Below are 20,674 nucleotides of genomic sequence, written 5' to 3'. Positions count from 1 at the left end.
TGCTTATTTGCAGCAATTTGTTTCTCAATCAATCTTGTTGAACAAGAAGAAAGCGCCGCTACTGTGCTCTCATTTGCGCTCCATTGTCTACCGATAGAGGTTCCTGCTCGAAGCTCAGCCCCCACTGGCCTCAACGCCGCATCTGTGTAATTTGTGACTGAGCAGCAAGGACCAGGAAAAATCTTGGAGTTTTTTAAAATAAAATAGACTTAATCATGCACGCAATGCAGTATAGCCAGCACAGACGTCACTTCCATTTAGATCAGACTTTTAGCCAGGTTCGGGGCTAATTCTGTATAACTTGCAATGTTTTTGCATTTTTCTTTTTTCCCCCTGTTGCTGGGGCAACCTCTTTCACTCAAAACATAAAAGAATATAAAGCCCTGGCTGAGCTAAGAGCAAAACAATGAAGTTTGTTCATATTCTAGCCCATATAAAGATCCCAAAAAGTTATAACAATGCTACAAGTGAAGTGTATATGGCTTTCTAATGAATTTAAGTATGAGAGAGTGAAAAAAAAGTGAGCCTTTCAGTTTCTTTGATGAAATGTTGATTATAAAATGCTGGATAATTTTATTTTTTTTAGCGTGCCATCTGTTTCTTAAGAACTTTCCATTGTTGTAATTTGGTTAAGACTAAACCAATCTTTTCCAAGTGGAATAGAGTCTCCTTTGCTGATGAAAGCACTGTGCTCATTTTCCTTCTTAAAATTGTTTAAATTTCATTTGTCTACTTTTAAGTCATTTCAAGCAGGAAAATTGCTGGCTGGCTGCTTTTCAATAAAGTGACTGATTCCGCATTCCCTGTTACATTTAGGTCAAGTTAACCAACTGAGAGCCAAAGATGGAGATTGTGTGCGCGCGTGTGTGTGTGGTGTGTGAGTGTAGGCGTATCTTTGTGTGTATATATATGTACATGTACATGTATGTGCTTGTGCATGTATGTCTGTGTGTACATGTATGTGTGTGCTTGCTCATGTATGTGGGCGTGTGTACATGTGTGTGTGCGTGCGTGCGTGCATGCATATATTTGTAACTGATTGGACTGCAGGGACCATCTTAAACATCAATCGCTGTTACAGAGGTCTAGATATTTTGTGACAAGGAAGCCTGTGGAAAATGAACCAGAGTGATGGGGCTTCGGATGGTGGAGTTGTTATGCTGGGGGTGGTGGTGAAGGCAGGGTGGTGAGTCTGTGGAATTCATTGCTACAGGCGGTGGTGAAGGCCAAGACATTGGGTATTTTCAAAGTGCAGATTGATAGGTTCTTGATTAGTAAGGGTGTCAAAGGTCAGAAGGCTGGAGAATGGGGTTGAATTGGGTTGAGAGGGAAAGATAGATCAGCCATGATTGAACGGCAGGCCAGACTCGATGGGCCGAATGGCTTGATTCTGCTCCTATATCTTACGATAGCAGTATTTAAGAGACTATTGGATAGACACATGGATATGCAGGGACTGATACATGAAGTTCATGATCAGCTGTGACCCTTGTTAATTGTATTGGAGATATGGTTGGGAGGTTCTTTAACATGAAGAAAATCGTTGCAATGTTATGGGGAAAAAAAACACAGCGAGACTTTTAGCCCCAGGATGTAGAGCTGAGAAAAGTCAAGGCCTATTGGTTTAATTTAGAGATACAGCATGGAAACATGCCCTTCGGCCTGCCAAATCCATGCCTACCATCAATCACCCGTTCACACTAGTTCCATGTTATCACACTTTTGTATTCTACACACTAGGGGCAATTTAACAAAGGCAATTAACCTACAAACCTGCATGTCTTTGGGATGTGGGAGGAAACCGGAGCACCCAAAGGAAACCCACGCTGTCTGAGGGAGAGCGTACAACCTCCACACAGATAGCACCTGTTATCAGGATCGAACCAGGTCTCTGGCGCTGTGAGGCAGTGGCTCTACCGCTGCACCACTGTGACATATATTCTTTGCTTTTAAAAAACAGAGCCTTGTGAATATCATCAGTGAGGGGAAGCCCATTTTAGCTATCTCAAGAGTTCTGGATCCATTCCCAACCATAGAATACACTGCAATAGAGTAAGATACGGGTATCTTAAGTAATATTTCAAGCATGCCTTTAAGCTGAACATCACCCATCCTTTTTCTCGAGAGATGCTGCCTGACTCGCTGAGTTACTCCAGCACTTTGTATCTATCTTCAGTATAAACCCGCATCTGCAGTTCGTTACTACAAACAGATGGGGATAGATTTGGTATAGATAGGGTGGATAGCCAGAATATTTTTCTCAGGATGAAAATATCAAATTCTAAAGGGCATGGCTTTAAGGTGAGAGGGACAAAAGGATTTGTAAGGAACATTATTTTTGGATAGAGTGTAGTGAGTGTCTTGTGAGCGCTGCTGGAATTGGTGGTGGGGGGCGAATATCATAGTGGCATTTAAGAGACATTTGGATTGGCGCATGGATATGCAGGGAATGGAGGGATATGGATTATGTGCAGGCAGGTAAAAGCTGGTCTTGTCATCATGTACGGCACAGACATTGTGGGCCGAAGAGCCTATTCCTGTGCTGTTCTGTCCTCTGTTCTCTGTTCCATGTTCTAACGGGCTCAGTATGAATTATAAAGTGCTTTGTGGAATAATTATTCGGCCACCTCTCTTGTGGGGAACAGCCAAAGCATTGCCAAAGCCCCATGGGTTCCTCATTTCCTGCTTGACCTTCTGTTGTTTGGGGTTGACCTGTAGTCAGAATCACTAAAGGCTGCCAGCAAAGTTCGACACAAGCCCGGGTAGAGGTGACAATAAGGTATCCATGGGCCTTAAGCAGGGGCCAGTGCCACTTTGACAGGAGGTGAATCTATAGCTTAAATGAGACTTGGGTGGTGTAAATAGGGGAGGCTCGAAGATCTCAAACAAGGGAGAGACTGCCGGTAGACAGCAGAGTATTTACCAGACAGAGCTCTTTGTGTGACTTTTTCTATAGAAATTAAGGCGTTATGAATGCTCTATAAGGCCCATTAGACAACACAATTGGCAGCAGCAGATGGATTTCGTAAGGGCTCAGCTATTCTGAGCAATGCTGTTTTTTACCATGTCTTTTTGTAGTTTGATGTGTGTGTTTGTATTTCTTTGCCCCACAACAGACTGTGACTCATACTGCAAGGCTTCCAAGGGAAAACTGAAAATAAATATGAAAAAATACTGCAAGAAAGATTATGGTGAGTAGGTTATTTACAACAGATCTGTTTACTGGGGGGAAAAAAACATCATTCTCTTTTTGGGATGACTTCACAGCAGCAGATTTGTTTTATTTGTTTTCCTTTTTTGATGTGCCATCCATTTTGAAATGAGTCAACAAGAATGAATGAAGTCATTTATTTATTTCATGTTTGTGTCAGATCCATTTGAAACAACGTTAACAGCAGTGTCTTCACGATACACTGACTCTGTTGGAAAGTAAGCACCTACTAAGGATGGAAGGAAAGTTAAAAATGTAATTCAATGTTTACACCTTACACCTTTAGGGGAGGTTGGATCACTTGAAGACTATTCATAATTCTAATTATTGGATCCGTTTTCTCACAATCTAATCTCATTTCATCTTCGTTGGTGAACTTAATCCGTCCATGTTTGGAATATCTTATTAATGATCGGGAAGGGTATTCAGTACAAAGGTTGGGACATCATGATGCAGCTGTACATCAGCTGTACACCCTCGGAATCCTGCATGTAGTTCTGGTCACCAAGCTACAGGAAGCATGACATTAAATTGGAAAGGGTGCAGAAGAGATTCACCAGGATGTTACTTTGTCTTTCAATCTTGAGTCATAGAAACATAGAACCATTAGGTGCAGGAGTAGGCCATTCAGCCCTTCGAGCCTGCACCGCAATTTAATATGATCATGGCTGATCATCCAACTCAGTATCCCGTACCTGCCTTCTCTCCATACCCTCTGATCCCCTTGGCCACAAGGGCCACATCTAACTCCCTCTTAAATATAGTCAATGAACTGGCCTCAACTACCCTCCGTGGCAGAGAGTTCCAGAGATTCACCGCACTCTGTGTGAAAAATGTTTTTCTCATCTCGGTCCTAAAAGATTTCCCCCTTATCCTTAAAGCTGTGACCCCTTGTCCTGGACTTCCCCAACATCGGGAACAATCTTCCTGCATCTAGCCTGTCCAACCCCTTAAGAATTTTGTAAGTTTCTATAAGATCCCCTCTCAATCTCCTAAATTCTAGAGAGTATAAACCAAGTCTATCCAGTCTTTCTTCATAAGACAGTCCTGAGATCCCAGGAATCAGTCTGGTGAACCTTCTCTGCACTCCCTCTATGGCAAGAGTCACAGGGAAAGGTTGGATAGGCTGGGTTTTGGTCCTTTGGCACGTGGGAGGCTAAGAGGTGATCTTACTGAGGTGTACAAGATCATGGATAAAGTGAATGCTTTTTCCCAGGGTGCAGGATTCTAAAAATAGAGGGCCTAAGATGAGACGGTAGAGTTTTAAGAGGGGCATCAGGAGCAGTTTTTCCAATCAGAGGGTAGCCCGTATTTGGAATGAGCTGCCCGAGGAAGCTGTAGAAATGGATGCAATTATGGCTTTTAAAGGACATTAGTACTGATATGTGGATAGGATTTGTTTTGAGGGCGCTGGGCCAAACAGGACCAGCCCAATATGTCCAATTGGTGGACATGGACAAGGTGGGCTGAAGGGCCTGTTTCTGTGCTGTACTTCTCCAGGACTTGATGGTTCCATCTGCCTACCTATCCAAAACGGAGCTGCATGTTTGCATATCCATCCCTCATTATCACATCACCCTATTTACACATTTTCCCAAATCACAAATAGCTATGGGGTTTGAAGTCAAAAGACGTCCAGGCCCACCACTGATTTTCTGGACGCTGGTGGTCCAGCATCTCCTTTGATCCAGACAAAATTTCGAGAGCGCTCTTGAAATACCCCCTGGCAGTCTTCCTGAAAAATGTGGTGCTTAAGCCGGGTGAGGTAGCCGATCTCAACCTCATTGGATTTGGGCTGAATTTGCCTCCATGAGGCCGGGGATCTGGAACCCAACTGGAGCTGGCAGGTCTGTTCCCATTCCCGACTTCCATAGCTGGTCAGCGGGTTGAAGACAAAGGGAGGGATACAGGTGGGAGGGAGGAGGGGGAGAGGGGCAGGACTATGGGAGGGGTAAGGAAAGAAAGAACGGATGGGGGGGGGGGGGGGGGGGAGTGTTACCTAAAATTGGAGAATTTAATGATCCTGCAATTGAGTTATAAGCTACCCAAGGGCAATATGAAGTGCTGTTCCTCCAGATAATGTGTACCTCACTCTGGCAATAGAGGAGGCCCAGAACAGAACTGTCGTTATGGGAATGGGAATGGGAAGGGGAGTTGAAATGGCTGAAAGTGTTAAACTATGCTACATTCCTTGCCCAGTCGCAGCCAATATTGATCCTCTGTTCTTATCCATTATCCACACTTGCACAACTTGCAGTAAACATCTTTGGCTGTGATATCAAAGCCGGTTACATTATACCAACTGCTGTTCAGCTGAGATGTTTTGCAATCAATACTGCTGTTCAGAGAACATTTGTTAACTCCAAGTGTAGTTTAGTTTGCTCCCCTCTTAGAAACCAGACTTTCGGTATATTGTAGGGCACAAGTGTCTGGTTACAAACACTAAAAGTGACTAAGCGTACAGGCCACCAGATATACCTGCATCATGCAACTCAACTGAAGCCAATGTCATAGACTCACTAACTTGTACAGCAGGGAAACAGGCCCTTCAGTCCAGCTCATAAAAATGTTTAAGAAGGAACTGCAGATGCTGGAAAATCGAAGGTACTCAAAAAAGCTGGAGAAACTCAGCGGGTGCAGCAGCATCTATGGAGCGAAGGAAATGGGCAGCGTTTCAGGCTGAAACGTTGCCTATTTCCTTCGCTCCGTAGATGCTGCTGCACCCGCTGAGTTTCTCCAGCTTTTTTGTGTATCAGCTCATAAAAATGTTGGGCGGCCGATGTCTCCAAATGTTCAAAGGGTGAGCCCCTGAACCTCTTGCAACACATGAATAAAAGTGCATTTCTCCCTGATACCTTTGAACTTTAAAATGCCACATCAGTATCGTTTGTCATCCCTATTTTAATTTAGTTTAGTTTATTGTCACGCATGCCAAGGTATGGTGAAAAGATGTTGGTGCCAGCTCTCCGGTCAGCCGAAAGACAGTACATGATTACAATCGAGCCATCTTTGGAGAAGGCTGGGAAATAGTAAATGAAGGAATGATGCAGGAGCCATTGGGCCATGTGGACCTCACCATTCCTGAGCTCATCCTGTTTCGTTCCGACCTTCCCCATCTTTCAGTCTGAAGAAGGGTCCCAACGTCATCTATTCCTTGTCATCGATATGTTTGGTCCATTGCCCTAGAGGGAAATGTGCCAAGCGCATGAAGGTGGGAGTAGCATAGATGGAGCATCTTGTGCAGCATGGGCAAGTTGGGCCGAAGAGCCTCTTTCTCTGCTGTAAATCTCTTATCTATTCAAACATGTGCATATTTATTTTCAAATTCTTTCCTTCACTGTTATTTATGTGAAGTTTTTACCTGATGAGCTATTGACTAATGTCGAGGCAGCATAATCTAAACCTTAAGGTAATGTGTATATCTCTGGTGTAAATGTTATATACACACACACTCACATTTCTAACCAAATTAGGTATTGTACTCCAACAAGCTAAACATGTACTTCTGTTAAGAATATACCACTGAGCGGTGGGAAACAAGTTACCAAGTTATTAGGAATGTTCCAAATTGTTTCACATCTTTTTAGGCTCCTCTCAGTTAAGCTGTTAAGTGGATTGTTCCCCAGCTTTGAAAAACCGATAGCCCTATCCATGCCATCCCAATTCTGCATGCTTACTTTCACAGCAGAATGCAGCAGCCAAAGAATTTGCAATTGGATTCAGTCACACTATTGCTCTGAACAGTATGACCTGAAGCAAGAATTTAGGGAAACATGTAGGGCAGAAATATTTACAGAAAGATGCCAAGAAATGTGCAAAAGTTCCAAGGTTGATGCTGATCCCGTACTTCCAAACATGTAACCGGTGAAGGAAAGCTTTCTGGCATTTCTGCTTTGCAGATTCTTAGGGGAAAGCAATAATTTGTATATTCTTTATCGTCACTAATGTCTTGCGATTTTTGACATCTTGCATGTAAGCTTTGTCCTCCAACACATTGGGATCATTTAGAGAGTCAGTATCGTGCTGACAGATTTGCAGCCAAAAGAACAAAATTATCCACTCTTATCAGTCACAGATGTCATGCATGGCAGATAACATTTTATGCCATTAGATCCAGCATGAAATTTTATCAGCAGATGCAGGATTATTGATGGATAGACAAGGATGGGGACTAACAAATTAAAACAGATTTCTGAAATTATTATTACGAAAGTGTCAACAGGCAACTAATGAGTCAGTTTCTCTCCCTGGACATTGAGACAGGAGGCACGGTGGCGCAGCGGTAGAGTTGCAGCCTTACAGCGCCAGAGACCCGGGTTCAAACCTGACCCACGGGTTCTGTCTGTATGGAGTTTGTACCTTCGCCCTGTGACCTGTGTGGGTTTTCTCCAGGTGCTCCGGTTTCCTCCCACACTCCAAATACGTGCAGATGTGTAGGTTAACCGTAAATTTTCCCTAGTGTGTAGGATAGTGTTAGTGTATGGGGATCGCTGGGCAACACGGACACGGTGCTTCTGTGCTGTATCGCTTAAGCTAAACTAAACCAATTGTGCTGTAAAATAAGTTTAGTTAAACACGATGGAAGTTTATAAAAAATGCAATTTTATATACTGTTTAGTTTAGTGTTGAGATACAGCATGGACACAGGCCCTTTGGCCACTTTAAGGCTTTTTAATATCAGTGATCTGACTCATAGTGCTTCTCACAACTGGGATAAGTTGAAAACGAACATTGAGGAATCCCACAACCACTTTTAAACAGAATTTCATACATTTAAAACTGCACCAGTAGCCAAAACCAGTGGCTCGCTGGCTACTTCCATCAGTGGCTGTGTGACTGTAGAAAGGAACTGCTGATGCTGGTTTATACCGGTGGGTCGGGCAGCATCTACGGAGAGAAGGGATGGGTGATGTTCCGGGTCGGGACCCTTCTTCAGACTCTCTGTGGTCACCTGATGTTTATGGAATCAGCTTGTTCTGCCTGCTATCTTCGGTATATTCTCTCCGTCTGATTCTACTCCAAGTGCATTTTATTCCTTCTCCTAATGCACCCACAGCAGAGAGACACTGCTCCACATCTGTCACACCACTGGAACTGGCCCTCTGCAGCTTGAAACAATTATAGAAAGAACCAAACACTTGTGGAATTAAAGCAACAGCCAGAGGAAACCAATCAACAATAAACATACAAGTGCACATTTTTAAAAAATGGTCGTGATGTGTAATAGAAAATGTTTCCCATTGTTGATGGAAATTTAGCCATGTGAATATAAGCAAAGTAACGTCTGAAGCCTGGATTTAAAATGGTGGCACTTCCTTAAAGTAGAGGGCATAGACCTAAGGTGAGTGGGGAGAGATTTAAGGGGGACCTTTAGACATTAGATGTGGAAACAGGCCCTTCAGCCCACTGAGTCCACACCGACCAGCAACCCCCCCCATACACTAACTCTATCCTACACATTAGAGACAATTTACAATTTTACCAAAGCCAATTAACCTACAAACCTGTACATCTTTGGAGTGTGGGAGGAAGCCGGAGCACCTGCAGAAAACCCACATGATCTTAGGAAGAATGTACAAACTCCATACAGACAGCGCCCCTGCTCAGGATCGAACCCGGGTCTCTGGTGCTGTAAATCTCACCAACTTGGTGTCCCATGTAATTCTCTACGTATATGTGCATACACTTCGTTGGAAGCTAAGTTGGATGTTCTAAGAGACTTTCCACAGAATTTGCATCTTATGCCAATGAACTCAGCAAATCTAAATGGAAAATCCAGTAGTTTGCAGAATAAATTGGTCAGCTTAGTTTCCGTCAGTATTCTAGGTTTACTTTGAACATGAACGTGCAATACATTTCCTACCTTTTTGTGTGTCGTATCTATAATTTCCACCTTGTCTCAGTGGCCCCATTATCTCCATGGGGTACTTCCTGAGTGTGGTTATCACATATTAGAAGAATGCCTGTAAGGTCGGGAGCGGGAGCTCTTCAGAGGGCTGTTAAAGGGAGCTAGCTGCACTAAACCACTCTGTAGTTCACTTTGCACTGATGCTCAGCAGAAGATAAGTTATTTATAAAGAAACTGTTTTGAATTTTGCTACAATTAGCGAACAGACAAATTATTTCCCCAAAAGGTTTCCTTTGAAAGATTGCATGATTCTTTAATAGTCCGTGGAGCCTTTCATTCTTTTATTTACCACAGTTGCAGAATGTTATGCATCATGTGATATTTTCAAAGTGGCATTTCTGATTGTAGTTCAACACACACACACACACACGCAACACACACAAACACGCACTCTCTCAGCTTCTCTCTCTCAGCTAATTATCTGCTGCATTGAGGTGATTCATTGGGAAACCAAAGTCATCCAAAATGTATGACATTTCCCCAAATTCTTGAACTGTAGCCAAATTCCCAGTGCTGCGGTTTTGGAACTTACTCACGTCCTTGTGCAGTAGTGAAATGGAATGGCGAATTTGATCATAATTTATAGCTTCAAATTGCGATTTAGTTCTAGTATAGTTTAGAGAAACAGCACGGAAATAGGCCCTTTGGCCCCCTGAGTCCACACCGACCAGCGATCCCAGCACACTAACACAATCCTACACACACTTTGCACAATTTACAGTTTTTCCTGAAGCCAATTAACCTTCAAACCTGCACGTCTTTAGAGTGTGGGAGGAAAGCGGAGCGCCCGGAGAAACCCCACGCATGTCAAGGGGAGAACGTTACAAATTCCGTACAGACAGCACCCGTAGTCAGGATCGAACCCGGATCTCTGGCGCGGTAAGGCAGCAACTCTACCGCTGCAACACCGTGTTTTGGATGCCGACTGGAATAAACATTATAAAAATTGGTCATCATCAGAATATTCTTATATGGGAGTAAAAAGGAAATAATCTTATGGAGAGTAATAATTTAATTTAAACGTGTTTCAAGTAATACTGTGCAATGTCCATTATCTGAACCATTGAGATTGTAGAAGCAAGTAGCTACTGTATGTAACTGCACCAACATACATATTATCTTATCTAATCTCTAACAACTGGTAATGTTGTGGCAGTAACAACAGGACAGTGTTGCTGTTCTCATGTCAGTAGTGACAGCAGCCACTGTGTACACAAGGTGAACTCACTCCCTGAGTTTGCATCACAGTTTGGTTTCAGAACAGCTCTGCCCAAGACCACAAGAAATTGCAGAGAGTTGTGGATGTAGCCCAGTCAATCACACAGGTCAGACTCCGCACCAACGGCTCCATCTACACTTCACGCTGCCTAGGGAAAGCAGCCAATATAATCAAGAACATTTTCTGTCCCAGTCATTCCTGCTTCTCTCCTCTCCAAAAATACAAATGTTTGAAAGTACAATCCACCAGGCTCCGGAACAGCTTCATCCCCACTGCTATCAGACTACTGAACGGTCGTAGAATCATACAGCACGGAAACAGGCTCTTTAGCCCAACCTGTCCATGCCAACCAAGATACCTCATCTACACTAGTCCTGCCCACGTTTGGCCCAATTCCTTCCAAAACCTTACAACACGGACAGAGTTAATTTGAGGAGATCTGCAAATTGCTCTTTGTAGGTGGGGTGGGTCTCAGAACTGTTCCCACAGGAGTGAATTCGGCACAACTGCTCCCATGGTGGCGCAGCGGCAGAGTTGCTGCCTAACAGCTCCAAAGACCCAGGTTCAATCCTGACTATGGGTGCTGTCTGTACGGAGTTTGTACTTTCTCCCTGTGACCACATCGGATTTCTCCGGGTGCTCCAGTTTCCTCCCACACTCCAAAACTGTACAGGTTTGTAGATTCATTGGCTTCCGTGAAGTTGTAATATGTCCCCTGTGTGTAGGATGTGCTAGTGTGCTATGTGATCGCTGGTCGACGGGGTCTTGGTGAGTTGAAGGGCCTGTTTCCGCACTGCATCTCTAAAGGAGCAGGAAGGGCATGCGCTGGGTGTAGGTAGGTGGGCATGAGACCAGCGCAAGGACAGCAAGTGTCATGATTAGGAGAAGAAGGTGGTAGAGCTTCTTCCTCACAGCACCAGAGACCCGTGTTCGATCCTGACCTTGGTTGCTGTCCGTGTGGAGTTTGCACGTTGTCCCTATGACTACGTGGGTTTCCTGAGGGTTCTCTGGTTTACTCCCACATTCCAAAGACGTGCGGATTGGTGGGTTAATCAACCTCAATAAATGTCCCCAGTGTGTGGTGAGTGAATGATAAAGTGGGATAACAGAACTAGTGTGAATGGGTGATCAGTGGGCAGTATGGACTTGATGGGCCAAAGGGCCTGTTTCATTTGTGTATCTCTAAGCTAAACTAAACTAGAATTGGAATCAAAGAATCCACAGTCCAATCCACACAAAGTGGCGTGAGGAGTTATTTGTAAACAGGATTTTCTTTGGATCGCTGAAAGACTTTACGAGTTTATTCAGCGATTGGTTGGGGCTAGGCACAAGGAACCAGGTTTATACAGGTTTGAGCCCCACATCTGAGGAAAGATGTGTTGGCATGGAGAGTTTGCAGAGAAGGTTTACGCGAATGATCCCAGCAATGATTAGGTTAACATATAATGAGCATTTCACAGCACTGGGCCCGTACTCGCTGGAATACAGAAGGATGAGTGGTGACCTCGTTGAAACTGACTGTATTGTAACAGGGCTGGATGGCGTGCATGTGGAGAGATTGTTTCCACTGGTGGGAGAGTCTATGACCAGAGGCTGTAGCCTCAGAATAAGAGGATGTATCTTTAGAAAGGAAATGAGGAGGAATGCCTTTAGTCAGAGGGTGAAGAATTTGTTGAATTCATTGCCACATAGATCTGGAGGCCATGCAAGTGGATATATTTATGACTCTTGACATGTAAGGGTGTCAGGGGTTATGGGGAGAAGGCAGGAGAATGGGGTTGAGAGGGAAAGATAGATCAGCCATTATTGAATGATGGAGTAGACAATGGGCCAAATGGCCTGATTCTATTCCTATAACTTATAAACATGTGAACCTATGACTGGTTGAGGCTGGGCAGAAGGAACCATGGGTTGCATTCCTCAATCAAACGTGTGTTTTCTGTCAAAGAATCTGTGAGCAATTACCGCCAGAGAACTCGTCACTTGAGTTGGGAAGGTGGTGGGCACACACTCCATCAAGGAGTCAATGGTGTCAGGACAGGAAATTAGTGGATTAGGAAATAAAATAGCCCCTTGAGATGATAGTCAAACAGTTTGTTCAGATTTTTCTATAATAGAAATGTAATGTTATAACTATTGCCCCAGCTTTTCCAATTGTAAAGCCGGCAACAGTCCATTCATTTTAATTGGTTATTGTTGGCATTATGATTGGAAAATCTGGGCCATACTTCCCCGTGGCTCAGCCCCATGGGAGCAGCGCACACCAGTGTAGCGGTTCAAATTTTCAAATTCAAATAATTACTTGCCCTTGAGAGTCCAGGCGTACATAATTTCCGTCACATTGGCAAATGCATCTTCCCTCTCGCCACTTCTGCAGAAACAATTTCTTCAATAATTATATATTGCCGTTTTAGAAAAATGATTTCTGAATCCAGCCACTCCAGGTTAATCGTGAAATACCTGCCATTAAACAAATGTATTAGCTAATGATATAAAATAATAAAGCATATCACACTGCTGCAATATTATCAGTGTGTAACACATGGCTGATTAGCGGCTATGTATAGAATTCAGTGTTGGAGTAATCCTTAAAATATCACCATAAATCTTAATTATAATTTATACCCCATAGCCAAAAATATTCGGAGAAATGCAATATTGGCACCCATCTCCCACATAGATACTTTTGACTTTGGAATATTTAAGTGTTACCATCTGCCTTTTTGAAAGATAGAATGCAGCAGAAAAACTTCCACTTTTGTTCAGAGGTAAAGGGCACTTGAAATACTCGCTACGAATTCCATGCGATTGAAGTAAGACCTTTGGCACAGTTCCCACCAGCAATGATGGCGATTTAAGCTTGAGATGTTTGCAAATGGACCTAGAATTTTAATAACTGTATGCAATGGGCATTCATTGCCTCGTTCATGTTTGAGATCTTTTACTTTAAAGGAGGTAGAATGGTTTGATATTGCAATCGACTTTGTGCCATGTCACTTCACAGGAAGATGGTGGAAAACAGTGTAGGAATGTACTGCAAGACGCTGGTCTATACCATAGACACAAAATGCTGGAGCAACATAGCGACTCTAGAGAAAAAAGAATAGGTGACATTTTAAGTTGGAACCGTTCTTCAGACTGAAAGGAGATGTGGCTGGAGGGGGGGGGGTTATACTGGAGGCTAGAAGTGGCCAGAACAAATCCGAGCCGGCATCAGATGACCTCAGGAAGGGTGGCGCACATCATGGCCACTGTTGGCTGGAAAAGTTGTATTTACAAGAGCGAGAAATGGCCTCCAGTTTATCTCCCTCCCCCACCTCCAGTCTGAACAAGGGTTTCAACCCGAAACGTCACCTATTCTTTTTCACCAGAGATGCTGCCTGACCCATTGAGAGCATGATATTCAACACATTGCCACACAAGTTTCATGTTTCATGATGAAGACACAGAGGTTTGCAGATGCTGGAATTCTCAGCAAAAAACAACCATTGGAGGAACTCAGCGAGCTGAGTCGAGACCTTCTTCAAGACACATTATTTTAGTCTGACCTCGAAACATCATCTGTTCACTTCCCTCCACAGATGTTGTGGGTTGGAAGGAACTGCAGATGCTGGTTTTTATACCGAAGTTAGACACAAAGTGCTGGGGCAACATAACGGATCAGGAGGCATCTCTGGTGAAAAGGAACAAGTGACGTTTTGGGTTGGAACCCTTCTTCAGTGAAAGATAGAGGTGGAGAGGGGAGAGGTGTGGATATCAACTGGAGGCCAGGAAAGGCCAGAGCAAGTATGATATTTTCTTACTCTTGGCATCACACCTTCCCCAGCCAATAATGGGCCATTATGGGCTCCACCCCTCCTGAGGTCGTCTGTTGCTGGCCCTGACTTGTTCTGGCCTTTTCTTGCCTCCAGTTCATTTCTACTCCGTCAACGCTACTTTCATGTCACCTGTTCCTTTCCTCCAGAGATGCTGCCTGACCTGCTGAGTAGCTCCGGCACTTTGTGTCTACCTTCCACAGATGCTGCCTGACCCGCTGCGTTCCTCCAGCACTATGTGTTGTGTGTCACATCATGCAAATTTGTGTTTCTTAAAATGAACACCCTCCTTTTTAGGAGACCAGAATCAGCATGGGAGACAGTAAATGGACACAGAATAGACCTCAGGTAGACAAAGATGCTGGAGAAACTCAGTGGGTGAGGCAGCATCTATGGAGCGAAGGAATAGGTGACGTTCCGGGTCTCGAAACGTCACCTTCGCTGCATAGATGCTGCCTCACCCGCTGAGTTTCTCCAGCATTTTTGTCTACCTACGCTTTTTCCAGCATCTGCAGTTCTTTCTTAAAGAGAATAGACCTCAAATGACTTCACCCAAACCCCTGATCCAAGTACACTCTCTAACACAATGCAATATGATAGTTTTTAATTGCCATTCTTTGTAACTCTCCGAGAGACATTGCTAAGTTGGAATCAGATTAGAGACTTTTACCCTCCCAATGAGGAGACGGCCCAATTTTGCAAAAGCTCTTTTCACTTAGAGTCCTAGACATGAAGGAGCCTTGCATGCGGCCTGTCTTGGCTACACTCAAACCCAGATTGCAAAGGAACAATGCCAGTATCGAGGGTACATGGTCTCCAAGTAGGTAACAATTGAATTGAGATGACTTTTATATCATCCGTTTGATCTCCAAGTTTGAAGATCAAAAACAACAGATGCTGGAAATTGGAAATAACAATCAGAAAATGCTGGCAATATTCAACAGGTCAGGCAGCAATCAGTTTGAATTATAAACCTTCGACTATTTTATTTTAGCTGTGTGATTCAGATGAAAGGTGAATAACCGGAAATAATTTGATTGTGATTTTGTTTTTGTTCATTTTCTGTTGTTATTATTTAAATACATAAAGTTTTGAATTATAGTACGCAGAAAATTCAGGGGCGGCAGGCACGGTGGTGCAGCGGTAGAGATGCTGATTTACAGCACCAGACACTGACTATGGGTGCTGCCTGTATGGTGTTTGTATGGTCTCCATGTGACCGTGTGGGGTTTCTCTGGGTGTTCTGATCCTGCCACACCCCAGACATACAGGTTTGTAGGTTAATTGGCATCAGTAAAAATTGTAACTTATCCGTCGTGTGTAGGATAGTGTTAGTACATGGAGAGATCGCTGGTCGGCACCGACTTATAACCATATAACCCTATAACAATTACAGCACGGAAACAGGCCATCTCGGCCCTACAAGTCCGTGCCGAACAACTTTTTTTCCCCTTAGTCCCACCTGCCTGCACTAATACCATAACCCTCCATTCCCTTCTCATCCATATGCCTATCCAATTTATTTTAAAATGATACCAATGAACCTGCCTCCACCACTTCCACTGGAAGCTCATTCCACACCGCTACCACTTTCTGAGTAAAGAAGTTCCCCCTCATGTTACCCCTAAACTTCTGTCCCTTAATTCTGACTTGGTGGGCCGAAGGGCCTGTTTCTCTAAAGTCTAAAGGACATGTAGAATATAGAACATTACTGCACAGGAACGGGCCCTTTGGCTCACAATGTCGGTACTGAACATGAGGCCTGGTTAAACTAATCTCATTTGCCTCATCATGTCATGATCCATATCCCTCCATTCCGTTCATATCCATGGGCTCATCTATAAGGCTCTTAAACACCACTGTCATGTCTGTATCCACGACAACCCCTGGCAGCATGTTCCAGGCACCCACCACTCTACGTAAAAATACTTAGCCTGCACATCTCCTTTAAACTTTGTCCTTCTCATCTTAAAACTATGCTCTTGGGCCCCTGACATTTCCACACTGTTTCCGACTCTCCATGCCTCTCATCATTTTATATACTGCCTTTAGGTCCCCCCTCAACTTCAGACATTCTGACATGAGGTATATGGAATACCATGTTGTCAAGACTTGAGCTGTAGAGGGAGACTTGGGGTGCAGGAAGCTGAGGGGTGATCTTATGGAGGTGTATAAAATCATGAGGGGAATAGTTAGGGTGAACGCACAGAATCTTTTACCCAGGGTAGGGGAATCAAAAACTAGAAGGCATAAGTTTAAGGTGAGTGGGAAAAGATTTAATAGGAACCTGAGGGGCAACGTTTTCATTCAGAGGATGGTGGGTATATAGAATGAGCCACTCTATATAGAGGAGGTAGAAGAACAACATTTAAAAGACATTTGGACGGGTACATGGAGAGGAAAGGTTTAGAGGGATATGGGGCTAACATGGGCTAATGGGACGAGCATGGATGGGGCATCTCGGCAGCATGGACGAGTTGGGCCGAAGGGCTTAATACTGTGCAGTAAGACTCTATGAGTCTATGTGTGATCTGGAACCTGAAAGGGAGATATAGGAGAGATGTAGCCTAATTAAAAACCATTAAATGAGCAATCCATCTTGTTGGAGTAGATTTGTTGCCAAGTCTCATCAACCTCCATTGGAACCAATTGTGGTTGTAGGTGAATTGGTTTGAATTTGAAAAGTTTAAAAGTTTACAACCCAAACTCGTCCATTCTGGAGACGATGGGTGGTTAACTTCTATAATACCAGTTCACAAATCAGTTCTTCCATCAAAATACACAGTTCAATGTCTGGTTTAAATTAGGTCCAGTTTGCGGCTAAGACATTGTTGCATCTCAGGCAAGTTTCACATCCCGGATAGATAATTGTATCCATACAGCAACAATGGCTCAAAGTCAGTGCTGAAAATTATTGGGAAGAACTGATTATTTGCTACAACTGTGTTCCAACAATATTATGAAAATAAGATGGACAATTTCAATTTCTAATTCGAAGCATGGATAGTTTAGAGATACAGTGCGGAAACAGGCCCTTCAGCCCACCGAGTCCGCGCCAATCTGCAATCCCCGCACAATAGCACTGTCCTACACACTAGGGGCAATTTACAATTTTTCTTAAACCACTTAACCTACTAAACGGTAAGTGTTTGGAATGTGGGGGGAAACCAGAGCACCTGGAAAAAACCATGGTCACAGAGAGAATGTAGCAAGGCTCAGTGTTGGGGTCGCAACTGTTTACCATATATATTAATGATTTGGAAGAGGGAATTAGGAGCAACACTAGCAAATTTGCAGATGACACAAAGCTGGGTGGCAGGGTGAACTGTGAAGAGGATGTTAAGAGGTTGCAGGGTGACCTGGACAGGTTGAGTGTGTGGGCAGATGTGTGGCAGATGCAGTATAATATAGATAAATGTGAGGTTATCCACTTCGATGGCAAAACAAGGGGGCAGATTATTATCTCAATGGGGTTAGGTTAGGTAAGGGGAAGGTACAGCGAGACCTGGGCGTCCTTGTACACCGGTCACTGAAAGATGGCTTACAGGTACAGCAGGCAGTGAAGAAAGCTAATGGAATGTTGGCCTTCATAACAAGAGGATTTCAGTATAGAAGTAGAGAGGTTTTTCTGCAGTTGTATAGGGCTCTGGCGAGACCATATCTGGAGTATTGTGTACAGTTTTGGTCTCCTAATTTGAGGAAGGACATCCTTGTGATTGAGGCAGTGCAGCATAGATTCACGAGATTGATCCCTGGGATGGCGGGACTGTCATATGAGGAAAGATTGAAAAGACTAGGCTTGTATTCACTGGAGTTTAGAAGAATGAGGGGGGATCTTATTGAAACATATAAAATTATAAAAGGACTGGACAAGCTAGATGCAGGAAAAATGTTCCCAATGTTGGGCGAGTCCAGAACCGGGGGCCACAGTCTTAGAATATAGGGGAGGCCATTTAAGACTGAGGTGAGAATTTTTTTTTTTCACCAGAGAGTTGTGAATTTGTGGAATTCCCTGCCACAGAGGGCAGTGGAGTCCAAATCACCGGATGGATTTAAGAGAGAGTTAGAAAGAGCTCTTGGGGCTGGTGGAATCAAGGAATATGGGGAGAAGGCAGGCACGGGTTATTGATTGGGGAAGATCAAATATGATCACAATGAATGGCGGTGCTGGCTCGAAGGGCCAAATGGCCTCCTCCTGCACCTATTTTCTATGTTTCTATGTTTCTGCCTCTGCGAGCCTTCGAGGCAGAGAGATTTTCAATGTTTGGATAAAGACTTCTCCTCACCTAATCATGTGACGATTATGTTATATCTGATATTGGCTTCCCTGTCAAAGAAAATAGCCCCTTCCTATCTGCTTTATCCAGGCGCTTAAGAATTTTATACCTCAGTTATATCTCCCCACTTTTTCTGTGCCTTCAAAGAATCTCAGCCAAACCAAACTTTCTTCACTGTTAAAATGATAGAGACCTATCAATATCCTTGTTAAGGCCTCTATATCCCTCTGGTACTTCCGCATCCTGTGGTGAACCATCCAATGACTAACTATAGAGCAGTCCTGACCTACCATCTATGTCTTTGGAGACCCTTGGACTATCTTTAATCGGACTTTACTGAACTTTATCTTGTAATAAACACTACGGAGAGTGGTGAATCTCTGGAACTCTCTGCCACAGAGGGTAGTTGAGGCCACAGTTGATTGGCTATATTTAAGAGGGAGTTAGATGTGGCCCTTGTGGCTAAGGGGATCAGGGGGTATGGAGAGAAGGCAGGTACGGGATACTGAGTTGGATGGTCAGCCATGATCATATTGAATGGCGGTGCAGGCTCGAAGGGCCGAATGGCCTACTCCTGCACCTAATTTCTATGTTTCTATATTACCCTGTATCTGTACCCTGCAGATGGCTTGATTGCAATCATGTATATTCTTTCCGTTGACTGCAGAATACGCAACAAAAAAAGCTTTTCACTGTACCTCGATACACGTGACAATAAACTAAATTAAACTAAACTCCGATAGTTTGCTGATCAGAATTGAAAGTATCGTGTCAGGTGCGATCTAATTAGTGTTTTATTCAGTCAACAAAACCTTCGAGTTCTTGCATTGTGTTTTGTAAGTTCCCACACTCTAAAGACATACAGGGTTCTAGGATACACAAAAATGCTGGTGAAACTCAGCGGGTGCAGCAGCATCTATGGAGCGAAGGAAATGGGTAACGTTTCGGGCCGAAACCCTTCAAGGGTTTCGGCCCGAAACGTTACCTATTTCCTTCGCTCCATAGATACTGCTGCACCCGCTGAGTTTCTCCAGCGTTTTTGTGTACCTTCGATTTTCCAGCATCTGCAGTTCTTTCTTGAACACAGGGTTCTAAGATAATTGGCTGGACTCTGTGATTGTAAATTGTCCCTAGTGTGTAGGATAGTGTTAGTGTATGGGGTGATCGCTGGTCGGCGTGGACTCGGTGGGCTGAAAGGCGTGTTTCCACAATGTATCGCTGAAGTCTAAAGTGATTCCGTCCATGTCCATGTGCTTGTCCACAGGTCCCTTAAATGCCAATGTTGTATCTGCCTATACAGAATTCTAAAATCGAACTTGCACTGGGCAGCCTAACACATGGAATAGATTGTGCAATTAAACAATGTAAAATGGATAACTGAAACCAAGTAAACCTCTTTCCTGCATGTACTTAGTAAAATACCAGATTCTTTCCCATGTGAAAAGTTAAAAGTGTTCCTCTAAATCACGATGATTAGTACAAATTATCCTTGGGATGCAGATGCCTCAAGATAACTGCATACATCTGCTGTAAATAAAATCTCAGTCTCAAAACACTCACATTTCAGAGAGATCAGACATTGCTGATAATTCTGATTCAATTAGTGCATCAACTTAAACAAGAACACTGAATATATTGTGTCTGCGTTAAACGATACACTTGAAATGAACAGCAGCTCGCTGCCGTCAAACCTCGTTATTCCAACAATCACTTGGGAATAATAACGGCAGCTGTAAAACTAACAATGGGAAAATGGGTAAACTTCCAGTCGGTAACATACACGTAGACTTGTATGTCTACTGCATAGATAGGGTTGACAGTCTGAGCCTTTTTCAATGGATGGGTATGTCAATGACATGGGGCCATAGGTCGAAGATGAGAGGGGCAAAGTTTAAAGGAGATGGGTGGGGTAAGTTTTTTTTTACATGGAGACTGGTGAGTGCCTGGAACACATTGCCAGGGGTGGTGGTGAAGGCAGATACAATAGTGGCGTTCAAGAGGCACATGGATGTGATGTTAATGGAGGAATATGGATCACTTGCAGGCAGAGATCAGTTTAACCTGGCATCATGTACAGCACAGACATCGTGGGCCGAAGGGCCTGGTCCTCTGCTGTACTGTTCTATGCTCTATGTATATACAAATTATGTAACTCTTGCATCAATTATGGATCACGTACAGGCAGAAGAGATTTGTTGATCTTAGTTTCATGTTCAGCACATACATTGTGGGCCAAAGGGCCTG

At 43.7% G+C, this 20,674-nt stretch overlaps 1 protein-coding gene across 4 annotated transcripts in view; it reads left to right on the top strand.

Annotated features, from left to right (window-relative positions):
• ntn1a (netrin 1a) overlaps positions 1-20,674 on the top strand; it is a 230,546-nt gene that overhangs the window by 171,045 nt on the left and 38,827 nt on the right. For all 4 annotated transcript variants that reach the window (XM_055654207.1, XM_055654205.1, XM_055654206.1 and 1 more), the window contains exon 6: positions 3,117-3,191. In XM_055654207.1, the coding sequence (XP_055510182.1) occupies positions 3,117-3,191 (75 nt within the window). The remainder of the gene's footprint in view (positions 1-3,116; positions 3,192-20,674) is intronic.

Source organism: Leucoraja erinacea, chromosome 23, assembly GCF_028641065.1.
Source record: "Leucoraja erinacea ecotype New England chromosome 23, Leri_hhj_1, whole genome shotgun sequence".
In the NCBI taxonomy this organism is placed as follows: Eukaryota; Metazoa; Chordata; class Chondrichthyes; order Rajiformes; family Rajidae; genus Leucoraja; species Leucoraja erinaceus.
Note: the sequence above shows the minus strand (reverse complement) of the source record. Positions and strands in the feature narration are given on the sequence as shown.